The sequence below is a fragment of the Desmodus rotundus genome, chromosome 12 (genome assembly GCF_022682495.2).
Source record: "Desmodus rotundus isolate HL8 chromosome 12, HLdesRot8A.1, whole genome shotgun sequence".
Classification (NCBI taxonomy): Eukaryota; Metazoa; Chordata; class Mammalia; order Chiroptera; family Phyllostomidae; genus Desmodus; species Desmodus rotundus.
The window spans coordinates 37,436,528-37,461,140 of record NC_071398.1 but is presented as its reverse complement, the minus strand read 5'-3'; the positions used below and the strand labels follow the sequence as shown (position 1 = coordinate 37,461,140).

The following is a 24,613-nucleotide window of genomic DNA, read 5'->3' as shown; positions in this document are numbered from 1 at the left end:
CACATTGATGTTTCTCTCTCTCTTTCTCCCTCCCTTCCCCTCTCTATAAAAAATAAATAAATAAACAAATAAGCAGCATACAGTGATTAAAAGCAAGGACTCTGAGCCAGACAGTCTGGATTTGAGCCCCACGCTTGACACTCCCCATGTGCCCTTGGATAAGTCACTTTGTCTCCCCATGCCTCAGATTCCCCAACTGGTGAAAAGGATATTAATAGTACCTACCTCACAGGGCTGCTGCTGCAAGGATTAAATGAGATCATTTATTTACAGCACTTAAAACGAAACCAATGCACAGTAAATGTTATGTAAGTGTTGCTACTATTATTATTAAAACTGTTGAGGTGGGAATAATAGCCATGGCAGAGGGCTTTTGTGTGCCTGCTGCATTGCAGGCCTGAGCTAATAACTCTTTGCTGCATCTCAGGTAGTTTTCACAACAGCCCTGCTATTACTCACAAGGTGTAGAGGAGACTATGCAAGTGTGTGGTCTTTACCATGTATAGTTTTAAGGTCACAACCGGAACCAATGATGCAGCTTTCACAGGCATGTTGTGAGGTCAGTGCTCTTACAGGGACCATGTGACAGGCAAGGAGAGCTGAGCACAGAAGGGTGGAGTGACTTGTCCCAGGTCACACAGAGGGGGAGCTCAGGATTTAAGCCCAGAGCAGGATTCTTAACCTGTCTCTACATTTGCATAAAGTCTTCTAATTATAGCAAAAATCCATTTTCCCAGGGCCAGGCTCTGCCCCCAGAGTTCTAACCTTCCCTCCCCTCAGGGGCCACCTGAGCCACTGAAGGTCACTAGCTGGGCCACCACTTCACGCAGATGAGCACCCTGGCGTTTGTAAATAGGAGAGTTCTGAGAGGGGTAACCAGCTTCTTCCTGGGAGCTTGGGTGGAGGGACTCTACAACTCCCTAAAACAGGCCGCTGTGGGGCCTGGAGGCCCGACACAGAAAGCCACACGTACCTGGGCCTCCTGTCAGACAAGCAACTTCGTGCCTCTGGGCCTCAGTTTCCTTGTCTGTCACCTGGGCTGCTTTGGAACAGTCCTCACCTAATGGGGTCGTGAGGAAGATTCCATGAGGAGACCAACTAGAGCCTACTATATGGTAACTGATCGATTCAGGGATCTATTAAAATTATTACTAACACATAATGGTATCTATTGTTATGCAAAACAATATCTTGCAGGTCAATAAAATTGTATATAAAATGTTAATGTATAATAGGTTGCTAGGGTTACATAGTTAAACACTGATATATTGATATAATTGTAACATATAGTATATAATATTGTAATACAGGGTCCAGCACAAATAATGCCCCTTTTTTATTACATAAAAATCTTTTATTACAAAATAATAAGCATATAATTCTGCAACATAACTATCACACTCAAGCACACCATTTGACATTTTAAGTGAAATGTTCAAATTTCTGTGTATTCACGTACTGTACCAGCCCTATCAATGGCGTTACTTCTGCCTGACCCTGTATATAGCATATAAGTTTGTACCATATTGTTGAATAATATAATGCCTAATTATATAGTTATATATTTAGGCAAATGCAATTACATAGTATAATACAGTTATTGTTACATTCTACAACACATATGTACATTAAATATTAGATTTTTCCTTAGAATTTTATATATAATATAAAATTATTCTGTCATTGTGCTTTACATCATAAGATATTAATAATGTTTCCTTTTTTTCAGTCATCATTATGTGTTTTAAGACCTACCCATGATAGCTCTGGCTGAGCACCTCAGTATACTGATGTTGGGGGGTTGATCCCTGGTCAGGGCACATACGAGGAACCACCAATGAATGCGAGGATGGGAGGGACAACAAGGTGATGTTTCTTTCTCTCTAAAATCAATCAATTAAAAAAAAGAACCAATGAATGCATTAAATAAGTGGAACAACAAATCAATCTCTCTCTCTCTCTGCCCCCTCTCTAAAATCAATTAAAAAAGAAAAAAAGACCCATGCCCTGGCCTGTGTGGCTCAGTTAGTTGGGCGTCATCCCAAACCAATTGAAAGGTCACGGGTTTGATTTCCCGTCAGGGCACATGCCTGGGTTTTGGATTCAGTCCCCCTTTGGCCATGTGCAAGAGGCAACTGATGGATGTTTCTCTCTCTCCCTTTCTCCTCCTGTCCCCTTTCTCTGGAATCAATAAAAGAAAAAAAATTTAATAAATTAGTTTTTTAAAAAGAAGACCTACCTATGATGCTCTGTGGGCCCCTTGTCTGTGGCTGCAGGACTCCCTGGTGATTGTCCCCTTCTGTTCACCTATCTACTCCCCTGGGGGTGGACCCCCAGGCTGTCCCCAGCTCCCCGAAATAATGTGGTGGCGAACATCCTTGTCTATGTCCCCTTATGGAACTGAGTTGAAGGAAACTGTCTTATGTACACGCAGCAGCTAATTGCAGGATGACAGCTCCCTGTCACAGTTATCTGACTAAGTCGTGTCAAGTGGCCCCTGGGAACAGCTGCCCACTATAGGTATAAGGGTTCCTAGGTCCCCACATCCCCAGTCTCCACTTGGCAGTTTCCAGCCTCTCACATCTGCCAGACCAATTGGACTACTCATGTTGCTTTAATTTGCCCTGTGCTGATCAGTTCCCAGTAACTCCCAGCATCTTCTCGGGTGCCCGTCAGAGTTTTGTGTTTCCTCATCACCTGCTCATACTCCTTCCCCATTTTTCTATTAGAGATGCTGTCCTTTTTTTTCTTGCTGATTTGTAGTTGTTCCCTTTACATTCCTGATATTTAATAACGTCTCAGTTTTAGATGTTGTAAATACCTTTCCCTGCTCTATCACCTGACATTTGTCCCATGGTGTCCTCTTGAAAAGAAATCCTTTTTTGGATGTTACCATGTGCACCCTTTTTCTGCCATGCGAGTTTTTGTGGTTTGTTTCAGAAATCTGCCCCTTTCTGGTTGTCAGTGTTGTTGGTGTTACTCACCACCCCTGCCAGCCCTGAGGGAGGGGCACACGCACCAGTGCCAGGGCCGCCCACACGCCCCGAGGCTTCTCTGAAACCCCGGACTTTGGAGACACCGTCCGGCCAGGAGTTGGGCTCAGCCAGGAGTGTCACGTCACCTGTGAGACGCCGGGGCTGAGAGACAGACAGCACATCACGCAGCTCGGCCTGAGACTGAGAAGAGAGAGAGGAAAAGCAGCAGGCAGGGGAAGAGACGCGGAGAGAGGGTCTGAGACTGCACCGAGTGCCGCGTCACGGAAAAGCCGGGGAACCGGCTCTGTGCTTTTCTAGATGCTCTGGTGTGAGAAAACATCCATGATGACTTCATTAAGTGCAGAAAAGAAAGGAGTACACGTATACTTTGAAGAGCGTTTTGGTTGAATTGACCACCCGCTAGGCTCGGCAGAATCACGTTCACGACTAGGAGCCGCGGACGCCACTCCCGGGTGTGCGCCCCGCAGAACCGCGCGCTTTCCTGTCCGCGGGAGACGGAACGTCGACAGCAGCAGCATTCACAGCAGCCCCCGCCGCAAACGACGCAAAACAAGTCGGTCGATAATTCATAGAATAGTCACACAAGGACGGATATAGAGCTTAAAAAAAAAAAGGAATAAACTACAACAAAATACAGTAACATGGAAAAAATCACAAAAACATGATGTTTAATGAAAGAAGCTAGACACAATAAATCATTCCATTTATATACAGCTCAAAACCAGGCAAAAGTGCTCTGCTATAATTCAGGCTGGTGGTCAAGTTTTGGGAGGTAGTCCTGGGAAGGAGCTTCAGGGGGTTGGCAGGGGATGGAAATGTTCTGTTTCTTGATTTGGGTGATTGGCACATAAATATGCTGTTTGTCATCATTTGACAACCTAAACACTTAGGACTTGTGCTCTTGTTTGTATGTCAGTTAAAAAATATGTCAAGCATAACATATTTAGGTAAAAAGAATTAAACATGTGTACTCAAAGGAAAAGTCTGTATTTCTAGGAGCACATATTCTTGGACTCAAATAAATGCACAGCTGACAGACGGGATGAAACCCAAGGACATATGATATCGGTCACCCCTGCCTAAGAGGGACAGTAGGCGGGAGAGGAGGCTCTCAGAGGGTTGACCCCCATCTCTAATGTTTTCATAATAAGATAACATTCTTTAAGATTGTGTAAGGATTTGCCCTGGCCAATGTGGCTCAGTTGGTTGGGCATGGGCCCATGAAACAAAGGGTCTCTGGTTGATTCCTGGTTGGGGCTCATGCCTGGGTTGCAGGTTCAATCCCCATTGAGGCGCATGGATGGCCTCATTGGCCAATGAGGGGTGGCCAATGGATGTTCCTCTCTCAAACTGACGTCTCTCTCCCTCTTTCTCTCCCTTCCTTCCCTTCTAAAAATAAATTTAAAATCTTACAAAAAAAAGATTGTGTAAAGATTAATTGAATTAATATTTTAAAAGCCCTTAGAATAGTGCTTGGTATACACTAGGCACCACATAAGGGTTTTTTATATCAAGGTAGTAAAGTAAAAATGTTTTATGGGGTACAAATGGTGTTATTAATACTAAACTAGGAATAAAAGAAACATTAGAAGAAATACACAAAAAATTATGTCTGTAACTTTCCATTCAAACCTTTGTGCATTGTCCTTACAGAAATATACAGACTTTTCTTTTGAATGTGTTTTTACATAAATGTGTCATATTAGGCATAGTTTTTTAAAAAACTGCCTTTATTGAAGTATGAAAATGACAGAACAGAGAATCACGGGTCTAGAGACAGAAAGATGGGGGAGATAGAGAGAGAGCCCGTGGGGTGACTGGGGGTGGAGGCCAGCAGCACCGGAAACCTCAGCCTGAAGGGATCCCCATGTTGGGGGAGGGGGGAACTTTGGTCTCTCCTCAGCCTCTTCCTTCCCCCTGGCCTGGGGCTGGGTGGGGAGGGGCAGTTCCTCTTTCCTTCCCAAGCACTGAGGAGGCCCCAGCTCCCAAGGGGCTAAGAAGCTGGAGCATTGGTGAGGGAGGAGAAGCTGAGCCAGACTCTCGCAAGACCCCCTCCACGCCCCACCCCACCCTGAGGAAGCATGAACAGGAAAGACTGCAAGAGGTGAGAGGACCCTCCAGGAGGCCTGGAGCAGAGCGCTCAAAGGCCCTGGGCCTCCTGCTGTGTGGGAAGGCTGGACGGCACTAACCATTTGGTAGGGTGTGAGGCTCCTCCGCAAGCAGGGGCACAGCAGGGGACACCAGGTGGAAAGATGCTTCAGGGAAAGCTAGCCAGGGCTGGGGCTCTCTGTGTGAGCGTCTGTGTCTAGTCTGCGTTCTCTCTGGAGCTGGCACTGCTCAGGATCGCCTTCTCTCCAACCCCACCCTCATCCTACCTCCATAGGCTGGGTACTCTGTCATCCCTGGGATCTTACTGGTTCCCCATCACAGTCGCTTGCTGTCCCCTGAACTGGAAGCTCCAGGCTCCTTTAGAGCCCTGCCCCCGGGGATGGGAGTGAGAGGCAGGGCAAAGGAGCTGCTCTGTCTCATGAACCATGCCTGACTGCTTCATATACTCCTGGGGACAGGCAGTCTGCAGGTAAGGGCCTAGCAGCTGGCTGTAGCATCAGGTTCTGGAATGGGCAAGCCAGCCCTGCTGTCCTCACAGGCCGATGGTCGTTGGGTTCCTAACCTAGGCAGCTCCTCCAGCCTCTTCCAGCATGTCTTTGATGGACAAAGGGGTCCCCTCCCCATAACATCCAGCAGTTCGGTGGTTGAGACCTACTTGCCTCATATTCTGGCTCTGCGACCTTAGGTAAGGGAAGAGGCTGCTCTGGGCCTCCGTTTTTTCTTCTGTCAATAAAATGAGTCCCTCCTAGAAGGGTCATATAAGTGCTCAGTGAGACTCTAGACCAGTAGTTCTCAAGCTTGAGGGCTTGTAAAACACAGGTTGCTGGGCTCACCTCCAACTTTTCTGATTCTTTAAGTCTGGGGTGGGGTCTGAGAACTTGTATTTATATGAAGTTCCCAGGTGCTGCTGTTCGTACAGGTTGGAGACCATGCTCTTAAATCCACTGATTTAGATAGGTGTTCCAACCTCTGCCCAGGACATATTTTATGCTCAGTAAATGCCAGCTGTTACTCAACAACATTCAGAACCTTGGGTGAGCCAGGGACATGACAGGGCCCTTATTCTGAGGATCTCCCAATTTCTGGTTCCATGCATGCCTCAGGTCTAGCTTTAGCTAGCTCCACCACTTTCTCTCTCTGCATCTCAAGTTCAACTTCCCCACCTTTGGCCACTTAATAGCCTTAGCAAACTAAGTCCCTTACTTAGCACTTTTGAAGAGCAAGGCATTGAATACTCATAGCAGATTTCTGGGGAAGGTCCAATGATGACTCATTTTTCATATGAGGAAACTGAGGCCCAGAGAAAGTGACTAACCTAGCCATTTGGCCAGCATACATTTCTCTAACCTCATTTTGTCTGACTTGTGGAAGCCAAGGCTGTTTTGCCTGGATTCTTCTCCCTGCTCCCTCCACCATCCCTGTCTCTCCATTATAGTCTTTCCCCAACAGGAACACCAGCCTCCACCCTCAAGGCTTGGGTAGGCACAAGGCAGAGTGAAGGTTATTTTTGAACTTTCTTTGAAACTGCCTCAGCTCTAAGGACCCCACCCAGTTCTGAGAGCTCCAATATTTTCTCTCTAGGCTCCATATCTAGGGACTCAGGTGGACGGCTAGACTCAAGTCCTACAGAAGGGCTGGTTTGATGGAGGGGTTAAGGTAGGGGAGGGAGGAGAGATGGAATCTCAGGGGGCTGCTGCTTTCAGCAGGGCTGGAGAAAGAAGGCATGACATTGGAGAACAAAGGGGAATTCTGAGGAGTCTCCCTGAAGGCACAATCTACTATGATTCCCCTGAGGAGGACAGGATTCTGGCGGTCTTCACCCATGATTTCCTTTAAGATCAGCAGTAATCCTAGGGGTCTGCCAACAGGAAGTGTCTCCCACGATGCCTTGGGATTGAACAGTCAAGGGGAATTTGAGGGCAATGCCTGGAGGGCATTTTGATTCACTGGAGGGTCACCTCCCATGATTCTCTTGGTGGGGGTTCAAGGTAGTCTTGAGGGTCTTTTCCTGATTTCCTGCAGGAGACAGGAGTAACTCTTGGAGAAGTCTCTCATGATCTGGAATACTCTGGGGATTTTCTCCCATGAGTCCATGGGAGGTCAGGAATAACCCTAAGATTTTGCCTTTGAGACTTTGGGGTCAAGAAGGGTTCTGGGGGCTTACCTGAAGGAAGGGGCTTCCATGATTTCTTAGGGGGGATGCCCACAGGAAATCTCACCAGGAATGCCCAGGAAAGACAGGAGGACGGGGCCGGCCCCGACCAGCCCGTCGCCACAAGACATGCCCCAGTCCCCGTGAAATCAGCAAAGTCATGGCTTCCATGGCTCTGGACATACTGAAAGAGGGTGGCTGCAGTGAAGATGAACTACTGGAGAAATGCATTCAGTCCTTTGGTGAGTGTCTCCCTTCCTGGCCAGCCTCCCCAATCCTAAGGTTGGACCATGCACCCACCTCTCTCTACTCCTCAGTTTTGGGAGTTATAACATGGAGTGTGCAAAATGACTCAGTCACTACAGAGATAAGAGACACACCTGCGTTTCTCTTTCCTGAGATGTGGAGACAGGTAGTCTGATGACATTTCCATCTTCAACAAGACTTGCTAGGCATGCATAGTACAGACCAGGAAACTGAGGTACAAGGAGGCCAGGATGCTTGCCCAAGTTCATGCAGAGTTAGGAGTGGATCTGGGGTTTGGACGAGGCAGGCCACTGGCTCTAGTGACTGCAGTTCATTGCCCGGGGGCCCTTCTGACTAAATCCCCTTCTTTGCCCCTAGACTCAGCCGGCAACTTGCGCCGTGGGGACCACGTTCTCAACATGGTACTAGCCATGCACAGTTGGGTGCTACCTTCTGCCCACCTTGCTGCCCGTCTGCTGACATTATATCCTCCCAGGGCTATGAGCAGTGGGTGGAGGGTAGAGGGCAGAGATGTGAGAGTCGGAGCTCCAGGGACAAGATGAGTGGGCAGGTTTGGGATGCTGGATATCAGAGCCTTAACCAGAACTCAAGTACCAGGAGGCCACAGGAAACACACAGGAGCTGAGGCGGCTGCAGATCTGTCACTTGGTCAGGTAGGGCTGGGCCAAGACCTCCATACCCAAGACCCAAGACCCTCACCCTGCCACCCCCTAACACCTCCCAGAGACTCCCCAGCCCAGTTCCCCTCAAGCCTACCCAGCCCTGCTCCCCCAAATCCCACTTTCAGACATCCTGGTTAGGTTGTTAAGACCCTCCTAGTTCTGCATGTTAGAACTCTCACCTCGTAGAGACCCCTAACTTGGTCCTATAGATCCTCTCCCAGCTGGTGCCCAGATGCCTCTAGCTCTGACCCCTAAACCCCCGCCTCCCACACACTCCAGCCTAGCTTCTAACACCCCCCTCATCCTGTTCCCCCAAAATCAGATCCCCTGAGACACCCCCCCACTATCTTGTTACCTAGCAATGCCACTTCCAAGAGACGCCCCCCCAGGCTATCTCCCACTGACCCACCAGCTGGTGTTAAGAGGCCCTCAATGCTGACCCCAGGGGTTTCACCAGTCTGGTGTCTCCCTGAAGCCTGACCTTCTGGAGATCTCCCAGCCCAGCACCTAGAGATTCCTCAGCCTAAGAGACCCCTTTTAGAGAGCATCCCCACACCCAGCCTCATCCCACCATCCCTAAACCACCCTCAGGTACTGGCTGACCCAACACCCTGAGACAGTGCACCAGGAGCCCCAGGTAGAAGAGGTTATAAGTCGCTTCTGGGCCACTGTAGAGCAGGAAGGCAACTCAGCCCAGAGGAGCTTGGGAGACTCCTCAAACCTGTGAGTCAGTCCCTCCCCCACCCCTCCCCACCCCTCCCCACCCCCACTCTGCCATCTCCCTCCATACCCCCACATTCTCCAAGCTGAGCCCCTCCAAAACCCTGCCTCTCTTTGCCCCCAGCCTGAGCCCCGGTGGCCCTGGCCCCCCACCCTCCATGAGCAGCCCAGGTCCTGGCAAAAAGTGCAAAGTGTCCTTGCTTTTCGACCACCTGGAGGCAGAGGAGCTGGCTCAGCACCTCACTTACCTGGAGTTCCGGTCCTTTCAGGCTATCACGGTGAGGACCCTCCTCTCTCCAGCTAGGGAGAGCTTGTGGTGGGGTGGGGCCTGGCTGGGGCCAGTCAGGACTGAGAGGACCCCAGCCTGGACATCAGGAAGGAATCTCAAACTCTCAAACTTGGTGCTAGGAAAATGAGTTAAGCTGGCTAAGCACAGAGCCCCTGGGTTCAAACTCATCAGCCCCTTCTTATCTGTGTAACTTTGAAATCGTCTCCTCTCTTGGGGTTCGGTTTTCATATTTGTAAAAGTGGAGGTCACAATACTTCACTGGCCGGTTGGGAGAATTAAATTAATATGTCCATTTAAAAATGCTTGTCACAATGCCTGACACATCGTATGTGCTAAAAATAGGATCAGTGTCTGGTCCCTAGTAAACGCTATCATATTTTACCTACCCAAATTTCACATGCTTCAAACTAACGTGTTAACTATTGCCATCATCATTTCAAGGGGAGTTGGGGATTGTTTTTTGTTTTGTTTCATATTTTATTAAATTTATTTTTCAACTACAGTTGACATACAGTATTATGTTAGTTTCAGGTGTACAACATAGTGATTAGACATTTGTATACCTTACAAACCGACTGCCCTGTTGGGATCTGGTTTCTGAATGTGAGGATCTCCCGATCATCCGCACACGCGCACAGTGCAGCACGCTGCATGTGGGTGTGGGATGTTGACCCGAGCAGAACAGAATCCAGTTCATGTCCTCTTCACCATCCTTCCCTTGCTTACTGTATACCCGACAGGTAAACAGTTAAGAGCAACAGACGGGGTTCCCACCCTGACTCAAGCGTATGTGATCCTGGGCAAATTACTTATCCTCTCAATGCCTCATTGGCCTCATCTCTAAAATGGGAATAATGTAGCAGTCACTTCATAGAGTTGATGTGAAGATTAAATTAGTTAATATCACAAAGGACTCAGGAGAGCGCCTGCCTTTATTTAAACATTTCTCCTCAGATGGGAAAGGGCCATGATGGTGTCAAGCACATGTGACAACCAGGCTAGGACAGATGAGATCATGACTGCCAAGGGGATGGGCGTGTGAGGAGCAGGGCCTGAGCGCTATGGCCTACCCTCACGCCCACCTCATCCTGCAGCCCCAGGACCTGCGAGACTACGTTTTACAGGGCTCCGTGCAGGGCTGCTTGGCTCTAGAAGGATCCGTAGGTCTCAGCAACAGCGTGTCCCGCTGGGTGCAGGTCATGGTCCTGAGCCGTCCAGGGCCCTCACAGCGAGCACAGGTGCTAGACAAGTTCATCCACGTGGCACAGGTGAGGCCCGCGCCCACAGCTCTGCTGGCTTTGTGGGCTCTTGTACCCCTTCGGTTCCAGCTGTCCATTCATGGCGATGACATCACCATGCCCTGGCCGTGCCCCGTCGCATTGAGCCCCCACCCTGATCCTGCTGCCCAGGCCTCAGTTCTGTGGTTCTAAACTGGATTGTGTTGGCCATTTATTTATTTAATTTTTAGAGAGAGAAAGGGAGGGAGGGGGAGGGGGGAACATGATTTGTTGTTCCACTTCTGCATTCATTGGTTGATTTTTGTACATGTCCTGGCCCGATGGAACCCGCAACCTTGGAGTATCTGGTGGAGCTCTAACTAACCGTGCTGCCCAGCCAGGGCCCAGGACTTCTTCCTTGGCCTTCATACCACGGCTTGGAACCCGTCCTGGCCCCACCTCTTTGTCCTAAACTTGACAGTTGACAATGGCCTTCCTGGTCGTCTTCCAAACCCTGTACCTGAATATTCTATCTCCAGGGCATCTCTTTCACGCCCTCTACCTCGGAGTCATGCTCCACCCCAGTCCCTACACCCCAGCAGCCCCTTCGGGATTGTGCCTGCTACCCTCTCCCCTCACGTCAGGTCTCTCCTCTGCCCCACCCTGTGCATCTCGCCCCGCCTCTGCAGATACATTCCCTCCCTCCTGGAGAAAAGGGAAGCCCTCCCTCCCCCAGCGTGGCCACGCCCCCTGCATACTTCCTTGCAGACCACGCCCTTCCTCTGGCTTCTCCCACACCCTTGCTTCCCTAGCCAGGCCCCTTAGACCTATGGTTCTGGTGTCTGCCTGGGGGTCTCCTGGGTCTGAGCATCTGCTGCTGCTACTCCCCAGTTCCACTTTCTCCCCGAAGCGACCTGTGTCCTTCAAACTTGGAAAAGGGGAGAGAGAAAGGCAATTCCCCCCGATGGCCAGCTGACCCCACACCTGTCTCAGGAGAGGAAGGAAGAATGGCAGAGAAGGACAGAGCCTGGGGGTCTGTTGGATTTGTACAAAATCTCCATATCATTCTGGCCCCATTCACCTCTGCCTGGTTTCTGACTCCTGACTTGTCTCCCCTCATCTGTCTGACTTGCAGAGCAGTTGGACGTCCAGGTGCTTGACACCCTGACATCTGTCTGAATCCCCCACACCTGACACATGTCTAGTCCAACGCCCCATGCTGCCTGACGCCCTCCACTTTTTTCTGACCTCGAGTTAGCCTGTCACCTTCCAGACCTCCGTGTAATGCCTACATACCTGCTGTGGCCCCTCCTGCCTGACACATCTCCCCTCTCTGGTGCCTACTGGACTGCACCCACCCATGCCTGAGTCCCCAGCCTCAACTGGGCTACTCTCAACCGAGATGTCACCTGAACCCCCAACCTGGCTATGCTCCATGTGACACTCATCACCTCTGCCTTGTCCTCCCTTCCTAGAGGCTCCGCCAGCTGCAGAATTTCAATACACTGATGGCAGTCACTGGGGGCCTATGTCACAGTGCCATTTCCAGGCTCAAGGACTCCCATGCTCACCTGAGCCCTGACAGCACCAAGGTGAGGTCCCACTACCCTCCCAAAAGTTCCAGTGGTCCTGATCTCCCACTCTTCCCCAAGCCCCTCCATCGCCACTCTGGGCCCTGGAGCCACCTGGAGCTCTTGCTCGTCCAAATCCAACAGACCCCCAGGCTCTGTCCTCCTCTGCCATTTTTCCTTCCTCTTCACCCATCAACCCATCATGCCAACCCCTCTTACTCTCTCTGCGTCCAGCTCTGAGCAAGACAGGAGAGAGACAGATGAGAGAGATGCTAGCAGAGAACCTGCAGTCTAGCTGGGGAGTAAAACAATGCCCCCGGGAGTGTCGACCCTTGGGCCACCCATGGGAGGAGCACGGGACGGGATGTCCTGGGGATGTCTGGGAAGAGTGAGTCATTCCTGAGTCTGGTGTGTGGCTGAGGTCAGGAGATGGCAGGGGGTGCCTGGGGGAGATCCAGGTGAGCCTTGCAAGCTGAACTAAGGTGTCTGGCTTTATCCAGAGGGCACGGGGGAGCTAGGGAATCTGTGGGAATGATGGCAGCATCCATGATCGGATTTGGGTTTTGGAAAAATCACTCTAGCATGGGGAATGAGAGACAGGGACCCAAGAGGAAGAGCAGTTTGGGAAGACACTGATGCCAATGTGGGACATGGAGGGGCTGGGGGAGGTGTCCAGAACAGTACTGAGCCCCTGGGGGTCAGGAGCCCACACAGGAGGCTCCTAGGATACACTCCTCCAAGGGGCTAAGGGAGCAGAACCTACTTTCCCAATAACATGCCACTGCACCCCCCATTCCTGCCCCCCCTCACAGGCCCTGCTGGAGCTGACTGAGCTACTCGCTGCCCACAACAACTACTCCTGCTATCGCCGAACTTGGGCTGTCTGCACAGGATTCCGGATGCCTGTGCTAGGTGTGCACCTCAAGGACCTGGTATCCCTATATGAGGCCCAGCCGGACAGGTTCCCCGACGGCCGCCTGCACCTCCCCAAGCTCAACAGCCTGTACCTGCGGCTACAGGAGCTGGCAGCCCTCCAGAAGCAGCAACCCCCCTGCAATGCCAATGAGGACCTGCTGCATCTGCTCACGGTGAGCTGGGCTGCCTGAGGCTGAGCCTGGGGTACTGAGATTTAGGGTTCTGGGTGGCTGAAGGGCTGCATGCAGGACCAGGAGAGACTAGCGCTGGGATGTGTGGGCTTTGAAACCAGAGCTGCTAGGGGTTTTTTTCTCCTAGGTGTGTGTGGCCTTGGGCAAGTCACTTAACCCTTTGTCTTCAGTTTCCTTATCTGCAAAATGGGAATAATAATAGGACCCACTTCAGAGAGTGGTTGAGAAGAATCAGTCAATTATACAATTCACATAAAGTGCTTAAATTAATATCTGCAACACAGTGAGCTCTATGTAAATGATACATTTTTCTCCCATTCTCCCAGCAACTCAAGTATACATGGATCTCCAGAGTTGCTTTGGGCTTTCACACCTCTGAACTCCAAGGTCCTGAGCTTCTATCACTAGTCCAAAATCCCAAGCTTTAACATACCCAGGAATCTGAGCATAAAGCCAGTGATAATCATCGATCACTTACTCTGGGCCAGGCACCATGCAAAACACTCTCTACAGAGTCCTTCATTCCATCCACGTAACTCCATGGGGGGGAGGGGGATCTTATCATGCCCATTCTACAGAGTGGGAAACTGAGGGCCATGGAGGCAAGGTCACTTGCTCACTGTCCCACAGCTGTGAGACCTGGATCTGAACCTGGGCAGGCCAGCTTCAGAACCCATGTGTGTAACATATGTGAACCACACACTAGGTTCTAAGACCGGAAGTGCGGGATTCTGGAGATACATGTATAGAGGGGTTGGCAAAAGTAGGTTTACAGTTGTGAATATGCAAAACACAGAGTTTACTCTTGTACTGTTATTATTGTATTATTTGTATTACAACTGTAAACCTACTTTTGCCTGCCTCTGTATATATTCTAGTATTCTAAGGAGGACCAGTTACACAATTCGCAGGGCCCAATATGGGGTTCCTTGTTCCAAATGCTAAAGAATTTTAAGACAATGGCAGAGTATTGAAGAGAGTGGGGGCCCTCCTAAGTGTGGGGCCTCCCTGGGAAGCTGGCCCTGCCCTAAGATGAGTGACGCCAAAGGCCCTATGCTTTGCTGACTCCAAAAAGCCATCAGCCCAAATATTTACTGGGCGCCCACTGCGAGCCTGGTGCTGCCTTAGGCGCTGAGACCACAGTGAGCAAGTCAGAAAAAAAGGTCACTGTTCTCGTGGGGCTGACATCCTCGTGCAGGGAGAGCCCTACAACAAGGCAAATAAGTGAATCATGTGGTCTTTTAGATGCTAAGTGCAGGAGAGAAGATTAAGGCAGAGAAAATCACGGAAAGGGGCAGGGGTTTGTGATTTATTTGTGTGTGTGTGTGTGTGTGTGTGTGTGTGTGACTTTAAATAGGATCCAAAAAAAAAGCCTCAGTGAGAAAATGGCGTACCTGGACTAGGGACAAGTGCTGTGTAGACTGGATAAGTCTCAGTGGGAGAGAAGGCCCCAGGGGTCCCCAGAAAAGGGGGGGGCTTTGGGAATAGGGGGAGAATAGGGGCCCAGGCAGGTCACACAGGCTGTAGGTAGGAGGATGGACACAGAGGGTCTGTAACACCCTGCCCACCCCCAGCTTTCCCTGGATCTCTTCTACACGGAGGATGAAATCTATGAGCTTTCTTATGCCCGGGAGCCTCGCTGTCCCAAGAGTCTGGTGAGACCCAACCCCTGATCTCCGACCTCCAGCCCAAGCCTATACACTGACTAACTGTGCCCCTCTGTCCCTGCCCCAGCCACTCTCCCCCTTCAAAGCACCCCTGGTGGTGGAATGGGCCCCTGGTGTGACACCCAAGCCCGACAGGGCCACCCTGGGCCAGCATGTGGAGCAGCTGGTGGAGGTAAGGAGGGGAATGGCCTGGCTGCTGAGGGCCAGGCAGGAGGCTGTACAGATAGCCTGGAGGAGGGGACCTAGGACTGGGACTGAGGGGAGCATGACTTGGCCCTACTCTCCCCTTCCCATGCTCTTCTAAAGTCTGTGTTCAAGAATTATGACCCTGAAGGCAGAGGAACCATCTCTCTGGAGGACTTTGAGCGACTCTCAGGCAACTTCCCCTTCGCCTGCCATGGGCTCCACCCACCCCCCCGCCAGGAGTAAGTGCTTTGACTCTTGGGTCCCCCAAGGACGAGGATCCCAGGGTTGCCAGGACTCCGGGGTCTGGGAGAAAGGGGCCAGTCATGCTGAAGCAAGGTCTCTGCCCCCAGGAGTGGCTCCTTCAGCCGAGAGGAGCTGACGGAGTACCTGCTCCGGGCCAGCGCCATCTGCTCCAAGTTGGGCCTGGCCTTCTTGCACACCTTCCATGAAGTCACCTTCCGCAAGCCCACCTTCTGTGACAGCTGCAGTGGTTTCGTGAGCACTCGGCCTACTCTCACCCATGGGGCCCACGTTCTGAGTGTCCTAGTTCCTCCCAATTTGCCCAGATACCAGCCCTTTCCTGGAACACTCAGGCCCCAAGTCCCAAATAATCCCCAAATTCCAGAAAATCCTTCAGCCTCAAATAATCCCCATAATTCCATATACCCTAAAAATTTGGGTAGTTGCTACATCTGTACAATTCCAAAATCTAACTAACACCTAAATCCCTGACGACCTCCATCCTGGGTAATTGCCAAGGCATGGACAATCCCTAAAATCCTACTTAATCTGCAAGCAGGGGCAGACTGTCTCCAAACAGCCCGACTCTGGATGATTTCCAAATGTACCCTCAGCCTCTGGATAATGGACAAACCTCTCAGTTTCCAAACCGAGGCTAATTTACAAACCTTGGACTTCCCAAATTTGCTTTTCATTCACTAAATACTTACTGAGCCCTCCTATGTGCCAGCACAGTTCCAGGTTCGGGGTGTGTGTGTGTGTGTGTGTGTGATCGGGTGGGGGAGGCACAGCAGGAAATGCCAGACACAATCCTTGCCCATAGAATTCCAAATTTGACCCAATTCTAATGGCCTAGGTGACTCCCCAAACTTGAGAGAACCCCCAAATGTCTTTAATCTTCAGATCCCACATAAGCCTCGAGAGTTGAGAATTTCCAAAACCTGGATGGTTTCCACACTTTCCAACAGCCCCTGCCCCATCCACAGTCTCCCTCTCCTAGCCTTGGTAACCTGTTCTGCTTCCTCTTCTCAGCTCTGGGGTGTCACCAAGCAAGGCTACCGCTGTCGGGGTGAGTGGGGCACCAGTGATGGGGGCGGGGGGGGGGGGGGATTCAGGTCTTGCAGCTTGGAAGAACGGGGGATTGTCCGAGCCTTTGGCCTTAACTGATGCTTTTCCACAGATTGCGGGCTGTGTTGCCACAAACACTGCAGAGACCGAGTGAAGGAAGAGTGTAAGAGACCAGGGACCAAGGGTGATGTGGGCCCCCCAGGAGCCCCCGTCCCATCCACACCAACACCCCATGCCAGCTGTGGTAAGGCCCAGGGTCCTGGGAGGGGGCTTGGTGGATATGAATAAACCCCAAGGTCATGAAGCCCTTCCCATCAAACCCACACTCCTCCCACCCATACCGTACAAACAGGCCCCGAGGACAGTCTTTCCTATACACTCTCCCCGGAACCTGAGGCGGGACGCCACCTTCGCCATGCTTGGACACAGACAGAGCCCCCAGTCCCTTCCTGGGAACCAGAGACGGTGAGGAGGAACTGCCCCAACCCCATATGGACACAGGGAGACCAACCCACTTGCCTGGGGAACCCAAACAGGTTTGGGGGAGCATAGCAAAGTAAAAATGTGTAAAAATCCTCAATTACTTGGGTAGGAAAGTGTAGATTCTGGTTAACTTGAAATTTCAGTATGTTGAGGGAGAGAAGTGGTAGCCTCTAGTAGAACAGAAAAAGGATGTTAGGGAGATAAAAAAGAAAACAATAAGATGGCAAGAACATGACCAAATATATCAGGAGCTAAAATAAATGTCAGTGGAATAAATTCCACTCTTCAAAGGCAGAGGTCAGACTGGGTTAAAAAAAAAAAAAAAAAAAAAAAGGTCCACACGGGACATTCATCACCCACTTAACTAAATAGCCTGGTGAGGTGCTGCTCCTGGCAGTGACACATGTCCTGGACACCCTCCCACATCACCCAACGCCTTCCTCCTTTCAGGTCCCCTCCCCAGTGACGGCCTCGCCACCCAGCCAGTCCTCCAAGCCGAACTCCTAGACATTGCCTTGGTCTCCTCTCTCACTCCCTCCCCACAGAGCCAGTCCCCAAGTCATGTTATCCAGCCTCCAGTACAGCTGCCAACGGAATCACCTCCTCTGCATCCACACTGCCTTTGTGGAAGCATCCATCATCTCTTACCCCCAAAAGAAAGTTATGAAAATTATTTTCTTTTGTGCATCAGAGTAGCTATTAATCAATACTCCCTTTTCCTACACTTTGTATGCAGCTCCGTGTTGGACATATTTAAACTTTGGCATTATCTCACCAACTCCTTAAATCTCCATTTTACAGACGAAGAAACTGAGGCTCAGTGAGGTTAAGCTGCTTATCCAAGGTGGCAGGACTCAAACCCAAGTCTTCTGCCCGCCTCTGAAACAGAAGCTTCTGACCGATGCGCTACACTGACTATCAGCATGGGTCAGGAGTGGGAGGGGATAGGTTGGGAAGAGTTCCAAACTCTGGGGTTCCAGAGACAGGAGAGAAGGCTAGCAAAGGGGTGGAAAGGGAAGCCTGTGAACATGTGAGTCAGATCACGTGGCTCCATTCCACTCAGGGTAGAACCCAGAGTCCTCAAGTGGTCCACTCCACACAATATGCCTGTTACTTCCCACCACTTGCCCCCTCGCTCATCCTGCTTCAGCTACCCTGGCCCCTGAACGTGCCAAAAATACTCCTACCTCAGGGCCTTTGCACTGGCCATTCTCTCTGCCTGGAACGCTCTTCCTGAGAGTCCCATATGACTCCCTCAGTGAGGCCACCCCTCACCACACTCAAAGTTGAAACCTCCCCACTGTCCTGATCCTACCTTCCTGCTTTATTTTCCTTCAAAGTCCTTTTCTCATCTGGCAAACTATACATTTTGCCTCTTTCTCTTGTTGAATACTTGCCCCTCCTTACCAGAAATGTCAGCTCCAGGAAAATAGGGGCTTTCATTATTTGCCCCTTTCAGTGCTTTCTCCCCGGGGCCTAGAGGGGGCTGGCACAGGTGGGTACCTGATAAATGTTCGTTCAGTCCCTACATGTGTCCTTCCCCATGCCCACAGGAAGGGAAAGATGCGTTGCTGAAAAGCAAAGGAGTTTGAGGGTCAGAGTGCCAGGTGCCTATTTAGACCCAAAGGACTGAGACCCCTATTCCTCTTCAAATCCACGTACCCCCTAACCTGGCCCCCACAAAGACAGGTCCTATAGCTGTTACAAATTAAATTTATTTTCCAGAGAACACAGTCCTTGGTGTTAAATAGTAGATGGGGGATGGACATTTGGGGCCTCAGGAACATGGTACGTGGGGCTTCATTGCCAGGTGCCAAGAAAACCCTCACATTGGCTCCCCAGATATTACCAATGGTGTCAGCAACTCCTAAAGGCCCCTGCCCCAGCCACCTGTCCTCCTTTATTTCTTCTTCTTCTTGCGGCCCCAGCACTGGCGGCCTGCCTTCCGACTGCCTCCATCCTCTCTTCTGCTCTGCCAGCTGGGCATAGGAGCTTCTAACTCATTTGGGCGGCCCCCTCGGTCTGGCATGTTGCCCATGAGCACCTGAGAGTTAATTAGATTTGAGTTTCAGAGAAGAAACATATCTTGGATGAGGGGGCCAGAGAGCCAAGGGAAGAATGAGGTTAAAAAAGGAAGGGCAGACTTCCAGTCAAGATGGCAGTGTAGGCAGACATGGCTCACCTCTTCACACAACCACATCAAAATTACAACTAAAATATAGAACCACCATCACGCAAGCTGTCAGAAATCGAGTTAAATGAAGTCTGACAACTGCAGACTTAAAGTATTTGAAAAAATAACAAAAGAAAACTTCCCTAATTTGATGAAGGAAATAGACATGCAACTCCTGGAACACAGAGAGTCCCAAACAAGATGGATGCAAAGAGGCCCACTCCAAGACACATCATAATTAAAATGCCAAAGATTAAAGATAAAGAGAGAATCTTGAAAGCAGCAAGAGAAAAGCAGTTAGTTACCTACAAGAGAGTTCCCATGAAACTGTCAGCTGATTTCTCAAAAGAAACTGCAGGTTACAAGGGATTGGCAAGAAATATTCAAAGTCATGAAAAGCAGGGACCTACAGCCAAGACTGCTGTATCCAGCAAAGCTATCATGTAGTACCAAAGGGCAGATAAAGAGCTTCCCAGGCAAGAACTAACTAAAGGAGTTCATCATCACTAAACCATTGTTCTATGAAATGTTAAAGGGACTTATTTAAGAAAAAGAAGAAGATCAAAACTATGAACAATAAAATGTCAATAAATACATATCTATCAACAATTGAATCTAAAAATCAAACTAAGCAAATAAGTAGAGACAGAATCATGGACATGAAGAACATTTTGATGGTTGCCAGATGGGAGGGGGATATGGGAAAATGGATGAAGAAGTGAGATCAAAAAGTACAAATAGGTAGTTACAGAAAACCCAGGCAGACGTAAAGCGCAGTATCAGAAATGAAGTAGCCAAAGAACATACTCATGACCCACAGACATGAATGATGGCGGGGGGATTGCCTGAGGGAGTGGAGGGTGGTGGGTGGAGAGGGCAGAGGGGAAAAAGTTGGGACAACTGTAATAGCAGAATCAATAAAATATAACCTTAAAAAAAATGGCAGATATTAACTATTTGGGTACAATGGGTAGGAGGCTCTGGGGGCCTGGACTGGTGGGAGATACAGGCCTGGAGCTTTCAAACTGGGTTCCAGGGACCTTTGCAAGAGGGAAGTAAAAGTGAGAGTGTTGGCAAAGGTCCAAGTCTCCACCAATAGTAACAGGACTCCTCAACGTCTGTCTATTTCATAGCTGGGCTTTGTATAATGAGTGTTTTTTTCTAAATACCCATCACTTGTGCATCACTTATAATATTATTTACTGACCATATTTCCTTAAAGCAAATACATTTTTTCTTTAATTTTACGGCACTCTGCTGTGCTAGACCTTAATTCCCTAATGTTTTTTCACATAAGTACAAGACTATTTAAGCAGCAATGTATGAGTCCAAATACGTAATCATTTAAAAAGATATTTTGCTTTAAAAGTGACTAGAAATTAATAAAAGAGACAGGGTGAGTGTTGGCGGAGGAGTTTAAGCCAAAGCTGGAAAGGTGGTGGGTGGGGGCTCAGTTGGACTTTGTTTTGAAGAGGCACTAGGGAGCCACAGGAGGGTTTTGAGCTGGTGGGGGGTGGGGAATGGTCAAATTTCTGAGTTAGAAATAGCCTTCTAACTGCCATGTGGAAAGGATGGTTTAGAGGTGATGAGTCCAGAGGCCAGGAACCCAAGCAAGAGTGGACAAGGCTGAGCCAGGGTAAAGGCTGAAAGGCCAGTTTGAAAGCCAAAAACGCTAGGGCCCTTCCCCTGCCAGGTGCCCACCTTGTTGATGGCACAGCAGGTCCCTTGACGGGCAGACTTGCTCGTGGCTGGCACAAGACGAGACATGTCAGCTCGGGCAGCCAGGACGTGTGCGATGGAGACATCCGTTTCTGGGGTCAGAGTCTTTCGAATTGGGATGAGCACTGCCTTCATGGCCTCCCCTTGGGCCTGGGGGGTGGGGGTTGAGAGGACATGGAGAAGGTGCCCAAGAGCCAGTCAAGAGATCTCTCATTTTGGAAGCATTTCTTCCTCACTCAGTTCCTCTAAATAACTCTGTTATTTAGGGTATAGCTCTGATGACACTCCTAACTCAGAGCTGGGAATTCTAGAATGCCTTAGGCCCCTGGAATCTAGAATGTCCCGGAGGCCCTGATATTCTAGAGCCCCAGCTTCACAAGATTCTACCATGTCCTGGGCCTCAGAACCTGCAATAGGATAACATTCCTGACCCTAATTCCTCCTCCCTGAAGGGGTAAGCTCCCTCCACTGGGCCTCCTTGCTCCTGCCAGGGTCCTATGCCAACACCTTTGCCCGATCACTCCAGTGGAATGCAGATGTTGTGAGGTCCAGGCGCTTGAGGAGGAGGCAGCGGCGGCAACAGTACTGACCTCGTAGGCTTTGACACAGAGACTCCAAGACTTCCTGGGGAAAAAGGTCTTGGTTATGCCAGGGAGCCCTTCTCCCTCCCATCTCGAATGAGCCATACACATACAGCCATACGCAATCTTACCCATCTGGGTGTGTCCAGCGGGTAGCTGAGAAGGGGCTGCAGGGACCCTGGGGGCAGGGAAGGCAGCAGCTCTGAGACCTGATGGGAGAAGGAGTCTGAGGCTGACTGGACTGTAAGAAAACTGTGAGAACTCTCCGTGGACCCCAGTTCTCCACAAAACCGAGGACCCAGGCCACGGAATCAAGAATGGCAGTCACGGCTCTAGAAAACAGCAGTGGCTAGGGCATTCTCCTCCCAGAGCCTTTTTAAGAGAAAGGGCTCTCCACCTGCGAGGAAGTTGGGGTGAACCTGGTGCGAAGAAGGCTCTTGCTCTCTACCTTAGCATGGATATCCTGCAGCAGCCTGCTGGCGAGAGTCCCCAGAGTGGGTCTGGGCAGCCCCAGGGCTTGGAGGGTAAGGACCAGTTCCTGAACCATGCCAGCTCCCTCCTCAGACCCTTCTCCACCAGGTGGGGCCTCCGCTGGGCTGGAATCCCGCCGGGGACGCAGGCGGAGGAGGCGGGAAGCCTGGAGCTCTGTGCAGAGAAAACCTAAAAGTAGGGAAAGGGAGAAGTGAATTCTAAGAACCGTACCAGACCACCCACCTGGGTCAAAAAGCTCCAGCAGCTTCAATACCTCCCTTCCAGTTCCGCCCACCTAGGACCCTGGCTCTAGCTCCAGAATAATCTCCACCCACTTCGAGACCCAGCCCCCTCCTCGAATTCGAACCTCCCATCTAAAGACCACCTGCTTGGCTACATCTAACCCAACCCACTTGAGCTTCAAGACCATCCCATAAAAATTCTAATCCCGCTCAGCTCAGAGACCTAAACCCGCTCCAAGGTACTAACCCCACCCACCACGGCCCCCTCGTGGGCCTGTACATTTTGACCACGCCCCTCCGGGAAAATCCTGGCTCCACCTCAAGGTACTGAGTCCACCTCCCCTTCCCCTGGCTCTTGAGGCTGAAGCCTCGCCCACTTCCGCATCCAGGGCCGTCCCCCGCTCACGCAGCAGGCGCAAGCACGCGCCCGGCTCCCGCAGCGCGGTCGCACAATTTCCGCCGGAGAGTGCGCGGTCCGGGCAGTGCAGCTCCCGTAGCAGGCCGGCTAACTGTCGCAGAAATTCCTCCTCAGCGCCGGAGCCTGCGGGAGGCGAGAGGCTTCAGGGCGCGGTGGCGGCACCCGGGCTCCCCACCTGTGGGCCTGCCACTCCACACGTACCTTCGCCGGCGCTCAGCGCCTCCGCGCCCTCCTCTCGCCGCCGCTCCAAGACACCCAGAGTCGCCAGCTCCGCCACCAGCCGCAGGCACAGCGCCCTGAAGTCTGGGCAGGATGGGCCCAGCGCCACAGCCCCGCAAAAGTCCTCATACCTGCGGTGGCGCCGAGGCAACGACAGGGAATGGGGGGAAGTCTTAAGAATTTCTGAGGGCAAAATGGCTCTTTCCAGCACTGCCCCCAGCCACACCACACGCCCCTTACCCCAGGGCCAGCAGGTCCCGGGCCACAGCGGCCCCCTCGTGTGCACCGGCCTCTGCCCCCTCCATGGAAACGATGCCTCTTCGCCGGGCGCGCGCCCCCTGCCGGTCGCCGGGAGGCCCCACCCCAGGATCTGCTGGCGATCCAGGCCACAGCAACTGTAACCGACCAATAGCGTCCTCTCGCGAAGGGCCTTTGGCGTTCCCATTGTCGCAGGGGGAGGCAGAACCCGCCCCCAGGTCCGCCTGCGCCGAAACTTAGAGCGCCGCCTCTTTTGGTAGCCAGTCAGGGCCCTAGAAGCCCTCCGGACTCCGAAAATCCACAGCGGGAGTTCAGGATCCCCGCTGTCGCGACAAACCAGCGGATGTCGCTCCTTTCGCAACGTAGAAGTAACTTCGGTTTTCTTTTCCTCAGCCTGCCTCAGATACCCTCTGCTTTTAAAGCACCCTCAACCAAGTGTTCTCCCAGCTCCACTCCAAACCTATAAACTCGTTTTCTCCTTCCCTGCTTAGGGTTGGAGTTACGTCAGGGACCCAGAAAGCCTAGCTTACCATTCACCGCCCCCCTCGCCCACTGCCCTGCAGAAGCCCTCCTCAGCGACCACAACGCACCTGTTGGATTTCACCACTCTGCCTCCCAGGCCTTGGAGAGGGAGCAAGTACCATCGTGATTGAGAGATGGCACCCTAGGAGTCAAACCAAGGATGTTCAGGATCTGAATCCACCACTCACCACATGTGTCCCTGTCAAATTCCTTCCTATCCTATAAAGGGGATAATAATACCTCTTAAAGAGTTGTGAGGGTTAGAGTCCTGCATGTAAATGCTTAGTAAACACATAAGTGGTATTCAGTAATAACATATATTGAGCATTTCCTGTGTGTCACTGGGCCAAATATCTTACTTCCATTTGCCTGAGTTCCAGAGAGGATAAGTCACACTGCATATGTGGTGGTACCAGAACTCAAATTCAGATCTCCTTCTAAAGTCGATGCTTTTAACCGCTTAACCTATACTACTGTTAGTACTGTTAGTGTTTTGTTGCTGTTAAAATTTTTTAAGATTTAATCTCATACAACTCTTATTCTGGTCTCCAGTAGTTCCTAGATAATTCTGCTGGGATCCCAGGGTTATGTGTGTGTGGGTGTGTGGGTGTGTGTGGGAGGGTGCTAGGTATTGAGACTCAGGGAAGAACAAAGGCCAGAATTTTTTCCTCAAGGGTAGAGTACACCCTTAACCTGATTCGTCCTCAGTCCTGTCTACCCCAAGGCCAGGTACTCAGGAGGTCTTCAGGTGACCTTAATAAAACATTAGCCCCAGCTGGTGCGGCTCTGTGGATTCAGTGCTGCTTGAGAACCAAAGGGTTGCCGGTTTGATTCCCAGTCAGGGCGCACGCCTGGGTTTCAGGCCAGGTCCTCAGTAGGGGGCATGTGAGAGGCAACCACACACTGATGTTTCCGTCTCTCTTTTCCCCTCTCTTCCTCTCTCTCTAAAAATAAATTTAAAAAACATTAAAAATTGCTCAAGCCAAAATTCTGGAGTCATAACCTTGACTTCTCTCTCTCTTTATATCAAACTTCTATCAGAATTTATGGACTCTACCTTCAAAATACTTCTTACCATCTCTACTGCCCTCGGCCTGGTCCTGTGTACCATTGTCTCTCCCAGGACCATCACAGCAGCCTCCTCCCTCCCCGGTGTCTGTTGCCCACAGGTAGCCAGAGGGAACCTGTGAACACTTAAGTCATCCCACGTCCGTCCCCTATTTGGAGCCTTCCTGTAGCTCTGTCTCACTCAGGGTGAACACCAAAGTCCATGCAAT

General features: G+C 50.8%; 2 protein-coding genes across 5 annotated transcripts; one reads left to right on the top strand and one right to left on the bottom strand.

The window, feature by feature from the left end:
* The first annotated feature begins 4,950 nt into the window (after positions 1-4,950).
* RASGRP4 (RAS guanyl releasing protein 4) lies at positions 4,951-18,247 on the top strand. 4 transcript variants are annotated; one of them, XM_045185555.2, is made up of 17 exons: positions 4,951-5,100; positions 7,315-7,499; positions 7,882-7,987; positions 8,115-8,177; positions 8,778-8,909; positions 9,031-9,184; positions 10,290-10,463; positions 11,888-12,004; positions 12,796-13,071; positions 14,664-14,744; positions 14,824-14,928; positions 15,063-15,181; positions 15,293-15,437; positions 16,215-16,251; positions 16,363-16,494; positions 16,603-16,715; positions 17,184-18,247. In XM_045185555.2, the coding sequence occupies exons 1-17, from the start codon at positions 5,078-5,080 to the stop codon at positions 17,238-17,240; spliced, it is 2,019 nt and encodes a 672-aa protein (XP_045041490.2). In that variant the 5' UTR covers positions 4,951-5,077; the 3' UTR covers positions 17,241-18,247. The 4 variants fall into 4 exon arrangements, with proteins under 4 accessions (XP_045041490.2, XP_045041489.2, XP_045041492.2 ...); XM_045185554.2 differs by having other exon boundaries at positions 7,300-7,499; XM_045185557.2 differs by lacking the exon at positions 8,778-8,909 and having other exon boundaries at positions 7,300-7,499.
* A 182-nt stretch (positions 18,248-18,429) lies between these two features.
* Positions 18,430-22,957, bottom strand: FAM98C (family with sequence similarity 98 member C). Its single transcript, XM_024577669.4, has 8 exons — positions 22,797-22,957; positions 22,539-22,687; positions 22,326-22,460; positions 21,655-21,866; positions 21,338-21,415; positions 21,133-21,249; positions 20,608-20,775; positions 18,430-18,777 (listed from the first exon to the last, which is right to left on the bottom strand). Exons 1-8 carry the CDS (start codon positions 22,859-22,861, stop codon positions 18,634-18,636), a joined length of 1,068 nt encoding a protein of 355 aa, XP_024433437.1. The 5' UTR covers positions 22,862-22,957; the 3' UTR covers positions 18,430-18,633.
* Positions 22,958-24,613: the final 1,656 nt, after the last annotated feature.